The sequence below is a fragment of the Cetorhinus maximus genome, chromosome 7 (assembly GCF_964194155.1).
Source record: "Cetorhinus maximus chromosome 7, sCetMax3.hap1.1, whole genome shotgun sequence".
In the NCBI taxonomy this organism is placed as follows: domain Eukaryota; kingdom Metazoa; phylum Chordata; class Chondrichthyes; order Lamniformes; family Cetorhinidae; genus Cetorhinus; species Cetorhinus maximus.
In genome coordinates this window covers 112,281,032-112,298,308 of record NC_135885.1, presented here as the reverse complement: position 1 = coordinate 112,298,308, position 17,277 = coordinate 112,281,032, and the positions used below count along the sequence as shown (strand labels likewise).

General features: G+C 44.4%; 1 protein-coding gene across 3 annotated transcripts in view; it reads left to right on the top strand.

Annotated features, from left to right (window-relative positions):
• The window catches only part of gpr180 (G protein-coupled receptor 180), a 144,974-nt gene that overhangs the window by 100,533 nt on the left and 27,164 nt on the right, over positions 1–17,277 (top strand). For 2 of the 3 annotated variants that reach the window (XM_078545922.1, XM_078545923.1), the window contains exons 5-6: positions 4,890–4,939; positions 13,599–13,756. In XM_078545922.1, the coding sequence (XP_078402048.1) occupies positions 4,890–4,939; positions 13,599–13,756 (208 nt within the window). The remainder of the gene's footprint in view (positions 1–4,889; positions 4,940–13,598; positions 13,757–17,277) is intronic. The other variant, XM_078545924.1, reaches the window with a different exon arrangement.

Below are 17,277 nucleotides of genomic sequence, written 5' to 3'. Positions count from 1 at the left end.
ATGTCAATTGTATCCTACTGTCCTTGCCCTTCATTGGTAGTGGTTTTGCTTCTTGTACCTGTTAGTTCCCTTACAATCCTGTACAGCGTCTTGGAGTTGATCTGATTTGCTGCTGCTTGTGCCTCCCTGCCGTTTAGTTCTATCCATCCTCATTTGTCTCTCCTGCAGCGCCTCTTCACAGCTATAATCCAGTCGTCTATAATTCTCATTGTCTTCTCATCTTTACTCAATGTTTTTTTCCTGGTCCCTCTTGCTCATTGCTATCTTTCTTTCGTCAAACTCCATATTGGATTAATGATCCATTGTTCTTTGTTGGTTTCTCTCTGCCCAATGGTGACTTCTGCACTCTCTTTAATCCCCTTTTGAAGATTTCCCACTGCTCCTCAGTGTTGCCTGACTTCATTAGTACTTTGAATCTGTTGGAGAGGGCCAGCTGGAAACTATCAGACCTGCCTTTGTCCATCAGTTTCTCTTTGCAGATGGCCTTTTTGACTTCATGATTGTTCCCTTCTTCAGTTTCAGGTGGATCTTGCCTAATAGGTGGAGGTACTACATCAGCACCTCTACACATCCAGGCTTTTTGTATGAATGTCCTCCCTTTGCTGCTAATGCATATATAATCAATCTTGTTCAGGGTGCCACCATCTTGAGACCTCCATGTCTTTTTGTGGATGTCCTCTGGTTTGAAGAAAGTATTCCCAATGCTGAACCCATTGCTATTACAGAAGGCCAGCATACACTCACTATTTCCGTTGAGCATGTTTCTTGACCCATTGGGCCCGATCGTACTGTGCAGTCCTTGCCGGTTGCTATTGAGCTTGGCATTGAGGTCACCGATCAGTAGCTTGATATTATAGCTGGGTATGTCATCCAGCGTGTGCTGCAATTTGTGGTAGAATTTCATCTTTCTCCTCCTCTGTATCTGCCTCTGTTGGTGTATAAAGGTGATGGTGGATGGGATACGTATGAACAACCGAATTAGGAGCAGGAATAGGCCACTAGGCCACTCGAGTCTGCTCCGCCATTCAATAAGATCATGGCTGATCTGATTGGAACCTCAGCTTCACATTTCCACTTACCCCCCGATAACCTTTCACGCCCTTGCTTATCAAGAATCTATCTAGCTCTGCCTTAAAAATATTGAAAGACTCTGCTTCCATTGTCTTTTGAGAAAGAGAGTTTCAAACACTCACGACCCTCTGAGAGAAAAAATTTCTCCCCATCTCTGGGTGACCCCTTAATTTTAAACAGTGACCCCTAGTTCTAGAATCTCCCACAAGAGGAAGATTCCTTTCCACATCCACCCTGTCAAAACCCCTCAGGATCTTAAAGGTTTCAATTAAGTCAGCTCTTACTCTTCTAAACTCCAGCAGTTTTTAAAAATTTATTCATTCAAACAATTTGGGCTTTGCTGGCTAGGCCAGCATTTATTGCCCATACCTAATTGCCCTTGAGCAGGTGTGGGGAGCTGCCTTCTTGAACTGCTACCTCCATATGGTGTAGGTACACCCACAATGCTGTTAGGAAGGGAGTTCCAGGATTTTGAATAGCGACAGTGAAGGAACAATGATATATTTCCACGGCAGGATGGTGTGTGACTTGGAGGGAACTTCCAGGTGGTGGTGTTCCCGTGTATCTGCTGCCCTTGTCCTTCTAGATGGTCATGGTCGTGGGTTTGGAAGGTGCTAAGGAACCTTGGTGTGTTTCTGCAGTGCATCTTGTAGATGGTACACACTGGTGCCACTGTTCGTCAGTGGTGGAGGAAGCGCTATTAGAGCTGCATTCATCCAGGCAAGTGAAGAGTATTCCATCATACTCCTGACTTGTGCCTTGTAGATTGTGGACGGGCTTTGGGGAGTCAAGAGTGAGTTATTCGCCACAGGAGTTCTAGCCTCTGACCTGCTCTTATAGCCACAGTATTTATATGGCTAGTCCAGTTCAGTTTCTGGTCAATTGTACCCCCAGGATGTTGGTAAAGGGGGATTCAGTGATGGTAATGCCATTGAATGTCAAGCAGAGGTGTTTGGATTCTCTCTTGTTGGAGATGGTCATTGCCCACCACTTCTGTGGCACAAATGTAACTTGCCCATGCTTGACCTGATGCTGTGAGACCTCATGGCATCCAGTCCATGGCGACTGTATACCACTATGCTGCTACCTCCCGTGAGTCTTTCCTGCCGATGGCACAGGGCATACCCTGGGATGGTGATGGTGGTATCTGATACATTGTCTGAAAGGTATGATTCGGTGAGCATGCCTATGTCAGGCTGTTGCTTGACCAGCCTGTGGAACAGCTCTCCTAACTTTGGCACAAGTTCCAAGATCTTGCTAAGGAGGACTCTGTAGGGTTGATAGGGTTAGGTGTCCCGTTGTTATTTCTGGTGCCTAGGTTGATGCCGTTGGTCCATCCGGTTTCATTCCTTTTTGACTTTTCTGTAGCCATTTGGTATGTCTTGCTAGGCCATCTCAGGGGGCACTTAAGAGTCAGCCACATTGCGGTGGGTCTGGAGCCACATCTATACTAGGTGAGGATGGCAGATTTCCTTCCCTAAAGGGCATTAGTGAACCAGATGGGTTTTTACAACAATCAATGATAGTTTCACAGCCACCATTACTTGGACTAGCTTTTAATTCCATATTTCTTAATCAATTGAATTTAAATTCCACCAGCTGCCATGGTAGGATTTGAACCTGTGTCTACAGAGCATTAGCCTGGGCCACTGGATTACTAGTCCATTGACATTACCTCTATACCGCTGCCTCCTCCTATGAGAGCAAGAAATATAAAAACGGATGGCAAGAGCCTCTACAAGTATATGAAAAGGAAGAAAGTAGCTAAAGTAAACATTGGTTCCTTAGAGGATGAGACTAGGGAATTAATAATGGGAAGCAAAGAAATGGCAGAGACTTTGAACTAGTGTTTTGTATCTGTCTTCATGGTAGGAGACACAAAAATCATCCCAAGAATAGTAGAAAGTCAAGAGACAAAAGGGAGGGAGGAGCTTAAAACATGCACGATTACTAGAGAAAAGCACTAGGTAAACCAAGGAGCTAAAGGCTGACAAGTGCCCTGAACTTAATGGCCTGCATCCTTGGGTCTTAAGACATGTAGCTGCAGAGATAGTGGATTCATTGGTTGTAATCTTCCAAAATTCCCTCGATTCTGGAGAGGTTCCGGCGGATTGGAAAACCGCAAATGAAACACCGAAAGGAGAGAAACAAATTGCAGAGAAATGTAGGCCGGTTGGCCTAACATCTGCCATTGGTAAATTTGCTGAAATCCATTATTAAGGAAGTAGTAGCAGGACATTTAGAAAATAATAATATAATCAGGCCTAGTCAGCATGGTTTTATGAAAGGAAAATCATGTTTGACAAACTTATTAGAGCTCTTTGATGATGTAACAAGCAGGGTGGATAAAGCGGAACCAGTAGATCTCATGTATTTGGATTTCCAAAAGGTATTCAATAGGTATCACTTCAAAGGTTACTACACAAGAATAGAGCTCATGGTGTTGGGGGTAATATATTAGCATGGATAAAGGATTTGCTAACTAACAGGAAACATTTGGGACAAATGGGTCAGTTTCAGTCGGCAAACTGTAACTAGTGGAATGCCACAGGGATCAGTGCTGGGGCCTCAACTATTTACAATCTATATTAATGACTTGGATGAAGGGACTGAGTGCATTGTAGCTCAATTTGCTGACAATGCAAAGATAGGTAGGAAAGCAAGTTATGAGGAGGATACAAAGAGTCTGCAAAAGGATAAGTGAGTGGACAAAAATTTGGCAGATGGAGTGTAATGTGGGAAAATGTGAAGTTGTCCATTTTTGAGAAGAATAGAATAGAATAAAAGTTTAATGGAAAGAGACTGCAGACTGCTGTTGTACACAGGAATCTGGGTGCCTCGTACATGTATCATAAAAGGTTAGCATGCGAGTACAGCAAGTAATTGGGAAGGCAATTGGAATGTTGGTCTTTATTGCACAGGGATGGAATATAAAAGTAGGGAAGTCTTCCACTACAGAACATTGATGATACCACACCTAGAGTACCTCATACAGTTTTGGTCTCCTTATTTAAGGAGGGGTATTCTTGCATTGGAGGCAGTTCAGAGAAGGTTTGCTGGTTGATTCCTGGATGGAGCTGTCTGCTGTCTTTTGAGGAACGGTTGAGCAGGTTGAGCCTATATTCATTGGAGTTTAGAAGAATGAGAAATGATCTTATTGAAACATAAGATTCTGAGGCAGCTTGACAGGGTAGATGTTTGTCCTTATGGGGGATCTAGAACTACGGCCACAGTCTCAAAATAAAGCGTCTCCCATTTAAGACCAAGCTATTTATTCTCTCAGAGGGTTGTTAATATTTGGAATTTTCTACCCAGAGAGCAGTGGGGATTGGGTTACTGAATATATTCAAGACTGAACAAAGACAGATTTTTTGATGTACAAGAGAGTGAAAGGTTATGGGGTGGAGGACAGGAGAAGGGGGGCAGCGGTTGGTGGTGGCAGGCAGGAAAGTGGAATTAAGACCACAATCAGATCAGCCATGTTCTTAGTAGATGATGGAGCAAGCTGGAGGGCCTAAATGATCTACTCCTGTTCCTATTTCTTATGTTCTTATGATGGGGGAAATCAAGCAAAAGTAGATTTAATGTAACATTATGGTTATAAAAGAGGAGATTTAGTGTTTCTGATTTTGATTTTAATGAAATTAGTTAAGAATTAAAAACTAGGGCATTCCAGGTTAATGTCTACATCTTGTTTTTTTTTATTTTCAGCTGAAGGATTTTTAAAATAAAATCTTTCTACAAAATTCTCTGTCTGACTGGAATTAAACATTGTTACTCCCTGATAGCCGTCCTATAATGTCTGTAACTTTTTTCAGGTACTCAGTGGATGGAATTGGAACTCCTTTGTTGGGAAGTTTGGCTGAATGTAAGATGCAACACCTTTCACTGAAAATGCAGTTTCTGCTTATAATTTGGCTCTTAATAAATGCTTTCTTGATCCAGTAATAGAATTTTGAAGCACCAAACATTTTTTCATTCACTCACAGTATCTAGAATTCCTGATCAAAATGTTACACATAAATATATAATCCTCTGCCATGTATAAAAAGATTACCAATTATTCATATTTTCGTTGCTCAGCAAGGTGGACATTGTCTGCCGAGCGTATGTCTTTAAACTTTTTTGGCCTAACAGCTTCTTGAAAATGATCGTATTTTATACAGCAAAATGTTTAAATATAGATTCTGTTGCAGATTGAGAAAATTAAACAAGTCAAGGTAAAAATGTTCTAAACTGATCACTTTTTCTCCCTTATTAAAAGAAGACTTTTGAAATTATGTTCCAAACATAGTGGGCAGGATTTTGGTGCTGATACGGAGGTGGGAAGGCATGGAATCTCCTGATACTGACTAGTATGCCGGTTCCCCACTGCAGTCCCCAGTCCCAACCATTTTGCTGGAGGCCGGATCAGGCGCAAAACAGCTACCCAGCCACAAGTGGCAGGTAGCTTGTAAAGTTAATTAAGAGGGCAATTAAGGTCATTGATCAGAGGCTGACTGGAATTTTCCAGGACTTCCAGGTTGTGGAAGGGCTCCTTTAGTCTGGCTGCTGTGGCCGTTTTTTATTTCAAGTATTTTAAAAGAGCTGAGAGGGTGCCTCAAGATGGAGAGCACTCCCTCTCCCTTACCTTCAACTGTATGCTGCAGTTGCTTCAGTGCTAGAAAATCATTCAATTGGTCCTCCAACTTCAAGAGCCCGCCTGCCATCCTTAATTGCATGGCGCGTGTGCCCTCTAGCCGCTAATTGGCCAATCCTGCAAAAATCACTGTTAAGTTGCTGCTCCTGACACGATGCGGGGTCAGAGAACACGTTTTGATGCCAATGTCTGTGCCCTGATCCAAAATGGAAATCTTGCCCTGTAATTCTGAGCAAAGCAGTTGTGTTTTTATGGATTCAATTGTACATTGCTGTTTTCTTTGACTGCAGCTATAATTTTCAACACATTGGGTCTCAATATGACAAAAGCCATTTGCTACTAGATCTGGTATTGATATATTTGTCAAATTACCTTTGAAGTATATCCTGGCATTAGTGAAATTTATGTTTCTGAAGCAAGGAATGAACATTTCCTAATGTGTCAATACACACAACTGAAGCAACGAAAAATCCATCAGAATCTGGGAATGTCCTAATTAAAATGACAGTGGCTGTGGTATAATAGTAATATTCAAACTGCGGGGAGGAGTATCGCAGCTTCCAATCTGAGATTTGCAGGTGTCAGCAGAGAGTATTTCAGCAGAACAACATCAGAATTACTGGAGAGTTTTTAACCTGAACTGAATTGCCATCATGTGAACATTTTACTTTAGAGAGTCCAAGAGGCTGAATATATAAACACAATAGACACTTTATTACATATAAATGAGTGCAAAAGGTTGAAAATCTTGAAATATTGACTTATGATATAATCGATCTTCATGTCAAAGGCTGGTGATTGCATGGAAACAGGTTGACTGTTTAGAAAGTTAAGGGGGGGGAGGTGGGAGAAAATTCTTTTAAGCAGTCAGCGAGACCAGGGGCCGCATCTCGTCAGTGGCAGTGGTCCCTACTAAGGGTGGCTGTCCAACCCCAAGAGCTGCCAGCCAATCAGAGAGTCAGCATCTCGCCACCATGAGAGTGGGCATTGCTGGGATTGCACCTGGAGCAAAAGGGCATGAGCTCTCACAATCAGGTAACTGGGGTTTTGGAGTCAGGCAGGCCCAGAATGAGGCCACCATTAATTAAGTAATTAAATGCCAGCAGTGTTGGGAAGAGGCCTTTAATTGGCTCAAGTGGCTCAATTGGACCCTCGATGGGAGTACCGTCCACCACCTTCCCCGCCATTGGAAAGATGGCATGGTGGCAGGAGGACAACAGACACCCTACCCACCACTTTCCTGCACCATTTTATTGGCCCTCCCACCTCCCAGCCCAATCCCAAAGGGCTGCTAAAATCCAGCCTCAGTCATGCCAATTGCTGCTGGAACCTATCCCAAGAGTTATTTAAAATCAGAGGCACACCAAAAAGTTTGCTTACTTGCACAATGTACCCTTTCTGTTCTATCAAGGAGTATACAAGTGTAGCATATGCCAAGGACAATTTTAATCATTTTTTAAAGGAGAAAATAAGTATCAGTCTGCCTGGCTCAATCAGTTCCCATCCATCAGTAATGGGGAAGAAATCCAGCAAATACATTAGTTAAAAAACATTTGTGTAAGTCTATGCATATTTGCTGAAAAAGCCTTCACAACAATGTTTGTAATTGTTGCCATAGCAACTGATCACTGTAATGCCATTATTTTTTAAACTACCTAATTGTCTCACAGGGAGTGAGAGATTAATTAATCTGTACAATAGATGCCACTATCATTTAGATGTGACATCTTCATAAAAATGATACCCGATAGTTGGCCATTCAGACTTCCCAAATGCAAAATAGTTCGTTGATATATAGAAAAAAATCAGAGAACAGATTATAACAGTAACAGAATAATAAGAAAATATAGAGCAGAATTTTGCCGTTGTCGTACTGGTGTGTGCCCGACACACCCGAACATGAAATGAAGCGCGTTGACGTCGGCCGAGCTTGCCTAGCTGGGATACTGGGTGACCATCCATCTCCCACACTGACACTGAACAGCTGAGGTCATTGCCAGTGTGAGGGCTTGCAGGTCCAAGCGCATCCCCAGGAACCCCTGATTGAGTCTCTGGAGGAGCCTCTCCATGAGAGTTGCCACTCTCTCCATGGAGGAGGCATTGCGCTCAGCTATGAGGGTCAACGCAGTGCTTATGCTCCGCAGGGACTCGTCCACAACGGACACCATGGCACACATTCCCTCATGATTCTCTGCCAGATCCTCTCGCACACCCTGCTGGACATCCAGCATCTGCTACCTCATGGACGACTCCAGAGGCCCATTATCAGCCATCAACTGAGCATTGTCCTGGTCCCCAGCAGTCCTCCCAACTGCCAGCACCCTGGGCACTCTCTGCCTCCACCTGCACCTCAAGCGAGTGTGAAGTGCCCTCACCAATGTGCACCAAGATACTAGACAGCAATCCCACCAAGGTGCTGGTGCCTGCTTGACAGAGAGGGTGTGACGCTGGTGCGTGCTCAGCATGCTAGTCCTCAGGGATCAGGGGTGGGCCTTCAAGCTCCTCAGAACGAAGGGCTGCTGGTGAGCCTAAAAGGGAGAAGAAGGATATGTGATTAGTTTAACTCATTAGACTGTGCATTCCTGGCACCCTGATGAGACAGAGATCTGCTTCATGGTACCCTCGTCTTTCCATTATCAATCAGGATTCCAGGTTCGAGGCTCACATCAATTATAGAGACTACATTGGAATAGTTTCAAAAACCCACATTCTCAGCTCAGTGCACTGCACTCTTACCTCCCTCTGGCACCCCAACTTCACCGTGGCTGTTCGACTGAGTTGCATGGCGCCTTTCCAGCTCCAGGGCCTCCTGCTCGTATCGACTGAGGATTAGGAGGTGTGGGGTGTCCCCCGCCAGTCCACGACCTCTCAGCATTGTTATGGGATGTTTTCTCCTGAAAGGATAGAGGTGCATTGATTAGCCCACCATCTACCTACAGCGCCATTGCAGCCTGGCCAACCCCACCTGAGGAACACTTCACAGGGCTCAGCTGATTCATGACCCTGGAGTTAAGGCACTCAGTCCAAGCAGCCAGGGCACACCTCCTTGGCCAGATCCTGCCTCATTGACATTTGCCACTCACACTGTAACACCTCTTGGTGGGGGCCAGGTTCTCTTTGAAATTGTTAAAAGTAGGCAAAAATATGTGTAAAAAGTGCATAAACTCATTACCGTCAAGATCATTGGAACTGTCAACAGACCTGTCAAAATCAACTATCAAAAACTGTCAGAAGCACCTCTCAAAGGGACATGTCAAACTGCCAGAAGCACCTGTCGAAAGTAGCTGTCAAATGGAGCTGTCAAGTTTTCAAGGTATTTAAAAGTCCTGCCCGAAAATCTTCGGATAAAAAAGGTCCAGAGCGTTTGAAAAAAAAATTATTGCTTGTTATTTCACTTTGTCTGTTGACATATGCCTGAGGGTTTCCATTACTGGATTAGTGATGCAAGACTGATTTCAGAACCATCCATTCTCACAGTAGGGTGCTTTCTATTTCACAATTTGATTGACAGCTACAAGTGGTTATAGACTTTTTGATGTGGGACTTTGAATTCTAATGCTTGTTATAAAGGATTGTGCACTTGAATGAAATATTTGTTGTTATAAAGCTTTATTAAGTTGAAGGAATGTAAATGTAATAAATGTTTTTATGAATATAAATGTTTTTCAATATAGTGAAGTCTGCAATAGACATTTAGAACTTTATTTTATCTCATCTCTGTATGGGTCCTGAAATCTGCCCACGTGGATACTGGGTGAGTTGACACGGTAGGTGTAAGGGCAAAGGGTGGTGGGTGGGACAGGTACGGGTTAGCATGGAGAATATAAGGAGTTATGGGGGCATGAGGTGGCATGAGTTTGCATCAATGGGGCATGGGGAGTGTGTGAGGGCTGGAGAGGTGTTTAAAAACAAAAAACTACTGCGAATGCTGGAAATCCAAAACAAAAACAGAATTACCTGGAAAAACTCAGCAGGTCTGGCAGCATCGGTGGAGAAGAAAAGAGTTGACGTTTCGCGTCCACATGACCCTTCAACAGAATTGAGTGTAGTTAAGAGAGGGGTGAAATATAAGCTGGTTTAAGGTGGGGGGCGGGTGGAGAGAAGTTGAGGGTGGGGTGGTTGTAGGGACAAGCAAGCAGTGATAGGAGCAGATAATCAAAAGATGTCACAGACAAAAGGATCAAAGAGGTGTTGAAGGTGGTGATATTATCTAAGAAAAGTGCTAATTAAGAATGGATGGCAGGACACTCAAGGTACAGCTCTATTCGGGGTGGGGTGGAAAGACTGACAAAGTATTAGTTGTAGATTTAAAAATAATGGAAATAGGTGGGAAAAGAAAAATCTATATAAATTATTGAAAAAAAACAAAAGGGAGGGGGAAGAAACGGGGTGGGGATGGGGGGAGGGAGTTTAAGATCTAAAGTTGTTGAATTCAATATTCAGCCCGGAAGGCTGTAAAGTGCCTAGTCGGAAGATGAGGTGCTGTTCCTCCAGTTTGCGTTGGGCTTCACTGGAACAATGCAGCAAGCCAAGGACAGACATGTGGGCAAGAGAGCAGGGTGGAGTGTTAAAATGGCAAGCGACAGGGAGGTTTGGGTCTTTCTTGCGGACAGACCGCAGGTGTTCTGCAAAGCGGTCGCCCAGTTTGCGTTTGGTCTCTCCAATGTAGAGGAGACCGCATTGGGAGCAACGAATGCAGTAAACTAAGTTAGGGGAAATGCAAGTGAAATGCTGCTTCACTTGAAAGGAGTGTTTGGGCCCTTGGACGGTGAGGAGAGAGGAAGTGAAGGGGCAGGTGTTGCATCTTCTGCGTGGGCATGGGGAGGTGCCATAGGTGGGGGTTGAGGAATAGGGGGTGATGGAGGAGTGGACCAGGGTGTCCCGGAGGGAACGATCCCTACGGAATGCCGCCAGGGGGGGTGAAGGGAAGATGTGTTTGGTGGTGGCATCATGCTGGAGTTGGCGGAAATGGCGGAGATGATCCTTTGAATGCGGAGGCTGGTGGGGTGATAAGTGAGGACAAGGGGGACCCTATCATGTTTCTGGGAGGGAGGAGAAGGCGTGAGGGCGGATGCGCGAGAGATGGGCCGGACACGGTTGAGGGCCCTGTCAACCACCGTGGGTGGAAAACCTCGGTTAAAGAAGAAGGAGGACATGTCAGAGGAGCTGTTTTTGAAGGTAGCGTCATCAGAACAGATGCGACGGAGGTGAAGGAACTGAGAGAATGGGATGGAGTCCTTACAGGAAGTGGAGTGTGAGGAGCTGAAGTCGCGGTAGCTGTGGGAGTCGGTAGGCTTGTAATGGACATTGGTGGACAGTCTATCATCAGAAATTGAGACAGAGAGGTCAAGGAAGGGAAGAGAAGTGTGAGAGATGGACCATGTGAAAATGATGGAGGGATGGAGATTGGAAGAAAAATTAATAAATTTTTCCAGGTCCCGACGAGAGCATGAAGCAGCACCGAAGTAATCATCGATGTACCGGAGAAAGAGTTGTGGGAGGGGGCCGGAGTAGGACTGGAACAAGGAATGTTCCACATACCCCACAAAGAGACAGGCATAGCTGGGGCCCATGCGGGTACCCATAGCACACCTTCTATTTGGAGGAAGTGAGAGGAGTTAAAGGAGAAATTGTTCAGTGTGAGAACAAGTTCAGCCAGACGGAGGAGAGTAGTGGTGGATGGGGATTGTTGGGGCCTCTGTTCAAGGAAGAAGCTAAGGGCCCTCAGACCATCCTGGTGGGGGATGGAGGTGTAGAGGTGTTTCATGTTTTAATCTTTATTTTTAAATTTTGCTCACAGTGCCAGAGCCCCGAGCCAGGCCTTCTGCCCAGCCCACCTCTGCACCCAGCCTCCTTCTCAGTCTTTCTCAGATCATCCGCCCCAACTTCTAATCCAGACCCCCAACCCCAGACCGAAAATTTGACATCTGGGCAGTCGGGTTCGTGGAGCTGGGAATTCTCCTGTCTCTGCGCACATGACCTGGGAGCAAAAATCTATGCTACTTACTGTTTCAAACCCTCAGAGATGTTAACCCACAGGTCAAAATCCTGGTACTCCCTACCTAACAGCACTGTGGCTGTTCCTACAACACATGGATTGCAGCCGTTCAAGAAGGCAGCTCACCACCGCTTTCCCAAGGGCAATTAGAGATGGGCAATGAATGCTGGTCTAGCCAGCGAAGTCCAAACCCCATGAATGAATAAGAAAAAAAGCAGGATGTGTAATCAACATAAACACCCCACCTTATTTGGAAAAATACTTTGAATTTATGAAAAGCCACATAGTAGCAGCCATGTTGTCTTTTGTCTGGTTTTAAAAATCAACTAAGCATGTTTGTAGTCAGTCACTGGTCGCCAGTTGGTCAGAAAACTAGCTGCAAGTCATCAAGCAGCCAGAGTAATTAACATACAATACTTTGAAAGCAGGAGGTCCTCCAACAAAGAGAAGGACACACCCCTCCTCCAACCTGTTCCAATTTAAAGTTCACATGAGAACCAACCTCCAAGCTATTTGACTACATGAAACATTACAACCTGACGTGAACGCTACATTTTATACGACCCTCGCTTCAACTTTGGATTATCGGAATCATAAGGGACTGGCCTGCCACGTGGGAGACATGAGGTCGTAAATCAAAGACTGAGATAACTATAATCTGTAAAAGTACATTACCTTCACTGTACTCAATCTTTGTGTGTGTGTGTGAGAGAGAGATAGAGAGAGAGAGAGATCAAGTAGGTAACATTCGTTAATCACAGAGTGCAGAAGAGGCCCTTCGGCTCACCGAGTCTACACCGACATGTGAGAAACACCTGACCTACCTACCTAATCCCATTTACCAGCATTTGGCCCATAGCCTTGTGGGAGAATAGATCACCTTCTTTGTTTTTTTAACTCACAAAAGCTTGCTGCTGAATTATTTAATTGGAACACGCACTCAAAGGGGTAAGAAAATATATATCTCTTTCCATACAAAACAGACTGATCACGGACAGTAAGAAAACGTATACATTCTGTCTGTGACGCTTCTGACATTGGTATTATGAATGGCTGTGATTGACAGCATTATGTGAAGGTAAGAGAGCCAATGTATTTCAATGGGAATGTTGAATGACAGTTTTTTTAAATATCGGTTGATGACTCAGGAGTAGGGTTCCACTGTGGTTCATGACTCCTTTGAGATGGTGTGAACTATGTCTTATAATAGAACAGGTCTGACTCTATCAAAATTGCAAGGGGGTTTGAGATGCCTACGCCTGCAATGGAGCCAGCAAGGGCAGGAGAGCTGCACATGGGCTGACCACCTGCACCCTTATCCCTTGCTGGCCAAAATTGCCAGAAGCTGGAATGGGAGGGTAGGCATCACAGAATCGGGTCCTGCCAGCTATTTTTAAAGGCCTCTGAACTCGGCCCGACACAGCGAAAATCCGGGCCCATGTCTCAATTTGTGATAATAGATTGTTATTATCATGACTATTTTTAATTTTCATTTCTCACTAGATTTGCTTGTATCATTTTTTTCTGTCTGGTGTTACGCTCAGTAAAGTGATACAATGTTATATATTCAGTAACTCAGTGTATATTTAAGGGGAAAACATGTTTAGTACTGCAAAAACAAATTTTCAGCGGAAAGTGCAGTATAATATACGATGTACATAATATAATAAATGGTATAATAGTATATGGTATACATTACTTTATCCCCCTTTGCTTTTTTTAGACTTTGCAGTTTTTAGTTTTTTACCTTGCTTTTCAATTTAGATTAAACAGGTTTTTATAATACGTATCCTGCTTTGGACTCAAACCCTAAATTTAAGTAGAAATAGAGAGAGGAAAGACGTCAGTCGTGAAATAACTAACCTGTTGATGCTTCCTTCTCCTTAACAGTATGTGACATGGTCTCCCAGATTCAGATGCTCTATATGCTCCTGAGTTTATGCATGGGATGGACTCTGGGTAGAATGGGAAGAACTCAGAGTAGGCTCCTGCAGTGGGACTCAACCCCAACATCGACTGCCATAGCCATTGTTGCTGTTATTACTCAGGTCAGTGGAATTGTTACCAATACATAAAGGAGTATTTCAAATATTCACTTGATTCCCTCAGTCCTAAATTTAATAATGCATTAAAGAAAAATGAAATGTAGGCGACATTGAAGATATCTTTAATATTGTTTTGCACATTTTTGATACATTTCTGGTGACTTAGCTTTTTCATAAATTGATTTGTAGTTTCAATGCAAATGTTTTATTGTTGATTTATAAAGCAGATCTATTGCTATGGGAAGAGGCTCGAAGAACACTTAAGGTTGTGTTGCTTCTTTTTATGGGTGATAGAAGTCTCCATAGGTGTGTTAATATTTGCAGGAGATCCTCCATACAGAAAAGTTTGAAAATCACTAATTTAAAGCTGCTCCTCAGCGACATCATCTGAAAACACATCAGTTTCCACTTTTTTTTTATGTGTTCATGGCATGTGGATGTTGCTGGCTAGGCCAGCATTTGTTACCCATCCCTAATTGCCCTTGAGAAGGTGGTGGTGAGCTGCCATCTTGAACTGCTGTAGTCCTTGTGGTGTAGGTACACCCACAGTGCTGCAAGGGAGCTAGTTCCAGGATTTTGACCCAGGGACAGTGAAGGAAAGGCAATATATTTCCAAGTCAAGATGTGAGTGGCTTGGAGAGGAACTTCCAGGTGGTGGTGTTCCCATCTGTCTGTTGCCCTTGTCATTCTAGATGCTAGTGGTTGTGGGTTGGAAGATGCTGTCTAACATGTACGCTGATGACACCCAGCTCTAACCATACCACAACCTCTCTCTCTCTCAACCCATCCCTGTCTCTAAATTGACAGGTTCCTTGCTGACAATCAGTACTAGATGAGCAGAAATTTCCTCCAACTAAATAACAGGAAGTCTGAAGCCATTGCCTTTGGTCCTCACCACAAACTCTGCTCTCTCACCCCCAACTCCATCCCTCTCCCTAGCAACTCTGAGGCTGAAACAAATTGTTCACAACATCAGTGTCCTATTTGACCCTGAGAAGAGCTTTCAGCCACATATCCATGCCATCACTAAGCCAGCCTTTTTGCATCTCTGTAAGATCACCCAACTCCGCCACTGCCTCGGCCTGAAGCCCTCATTTGGGCAGATGACCAGAAGGTTGATCAAAGAGGTAGGTTTTAAGGAACCTTGTAAAGGAGGAAAGAGAGGTGGAAATGTTTAAGGAGGAAATTCCTGAGGTTAGACAACTGAAGACATATCCGCCAATGGTGGAGCAATGAAAATCAGAGATGCTCAAGAGACCAGAATTGGAGGAGTGCAGGAATCTCGGAGAGCTGTAGGGCTGAAGGAGGTGACAGAGATAGGGAAGGGCGAAGCCATTACGGGATTTGAAAATGAGGATGAGAACTTTAAAATCAAATCTTTGCTTATCCGGGAACAACGTAGGTCAGCGAACACAGGGCTGTTGATGAACAGGACTTGCTGCGCTTAAGAACAGGGCAGCAGAGTTCTGGAAGAGTTCAAGTCTATGAAGGATAGAATTTTTTTTTATTCGTTTATAGAATGTGGGCATTGCTGTCTAGGCCTGCATTTATTACCCATCCCTAATTGCACTTGAGAAGGTGGTGGTGAGCTTCCTTCTTGAACCGCTGCAGTCTATGTGGTATAGGTACACCCACAGTGCTGTTAGGGAGGGATAACTACAGTGTTGTTAGGAGGGGAAATGTGGGAGGCCATCCAGGATTGCATGGAATAGTCAAGTCCAGAAGTATCAAAGAGTTTCAGAAGCAGATAAGCTGATGTGCTTCATTGACTGTAAAGTGATTTGGGATGTACTGCGGTCATGAAAGGCGCTGTGTTATTAAAAAGCTTTCTTTCTTTCCTTGTTTCAGGGGTGTAGTTGGGCCATATTACGGAGTTGGAAATAGGCATCTTAATGATGGCGTGAATACGTGGCCAGAGGAACAGCTTGGGGTCAAATATGACACCAAATTGTTAGCTCTCTAGTTCAGCCTCAGAGGTTGCCAGGTGAAGGATGGAGTCAGTGGATAGGGAATGGAGTTTGTGACCGGGATTGAAGACAATGAGTGGAATTTTCCACTCCTGCCAGCAGGGGGAATTGTGGTGGGCGGGGGCACTAAATTTGGCATGATGGGAAAAGTCAGTTTCCCGTGGGCGGGAAATAAGTTTGAACTTTTGTTCTTCTAACGTTGATGTCGAGTTAAAGGTGGGTAGAGTTTCCCACTGATCTATGTCAGGAACCACATTTGCATCTCATGAATGCTCATTAAAAGGCCAACCTGTCAGAATTGCGTTCCCACTCCAACTTAAATGGCCCACCAGTAGATAATTAGAAGTCTGTTTCCTGGCTGTCTGTAAGTGGCGCTTACCTGAAGAGCTTCCCTGGCAGGGGGATCAGGAATATCCACATGGACAATGATGGGATCAAGGGTAATGGGGAGGGTAGACAGTGAAAGGAGGAAGGGAATTGGGAGGCGGTGAGTATGGAAGACGATGGGAGGAACTTGATGGATGTTGGGGGGGGGGTGTTAGAAACTGGTCTCACGGATGAAAGTCAGCAGCACCATTTTCGATCTCACCAAAGAATGACGCAGTTTGAAAATAAGCTAGAAAAAAAAATCAACCGAGGATGGGTCTCTGGGTGTGTGGGAGGAGTTCAGCACAGCAATTTTTGGCTGATTGAAGGGTCACCCTATAAATGTCCTGCTCAAACCATGGAGGGCATGGCTCAGCTGAGTGCTGAACTCGAGGGCCTAATGCTCAATAAAAAACCTTTACTAATGGTGCGCATTCAGGCGTGAATCCATTAAGTTTAGGTGCTGAGGTGCATATAGTCTTAATTGGCATCTGATCCTTACAGAGGCATGTCGGAATGGATGTAGGGTCAAACAATCTTCTGCGCAGAGGCAGCAGGAACCCTACAAGTCTCCATTTTCCCAGTGCACTGGTCATGGCATTTAAGGCACCATGCTTGCAGTCAGGACAAAAATATAAGGATTGGGTATCAATAGTTAGTGTCAAGACTATTGCACTGGAGGACAACCACCAGATATCTGACTGTGGATCCTAGGACTCGGGTCTTTTGACCCTAATTAAGACGCTCGTGTGAATGCTCAGTCACGACTGAGGGGAAAGCTCAGCCACCTGTCATCCTCCAGGATTTTATCCCTCTGCAAGGGGTGGCTTTGGTATGCCATGTACAGACTGAAGGCAAGTTAAGAACTAGAGACTGCATTCCTGCCTTGTATTTGGAGGGAGAGCATTAAACGGGAACTACTATTGATTGTTCAAATGTATCCGTTCACAGATACAAGCAAGAGTGGATAGTGCAAGCTGCAGGCAACGCTGCCTTCTTCATAGCTTTAATTAGAACAAGGAGAAGAACAGCCCGTCGCTTATTAGTACAGCTCAGGGAAGACCCATCACCCTGAGGAACAAGAACCAGTGAGGCCCCGAGAAGTCCCAGATGCTGATAAGGAGGGACCAAATCCGCAGACATTTGGCAAGACCAAGGGTCTACAGAAGATGCAACTCATACATGGAGATG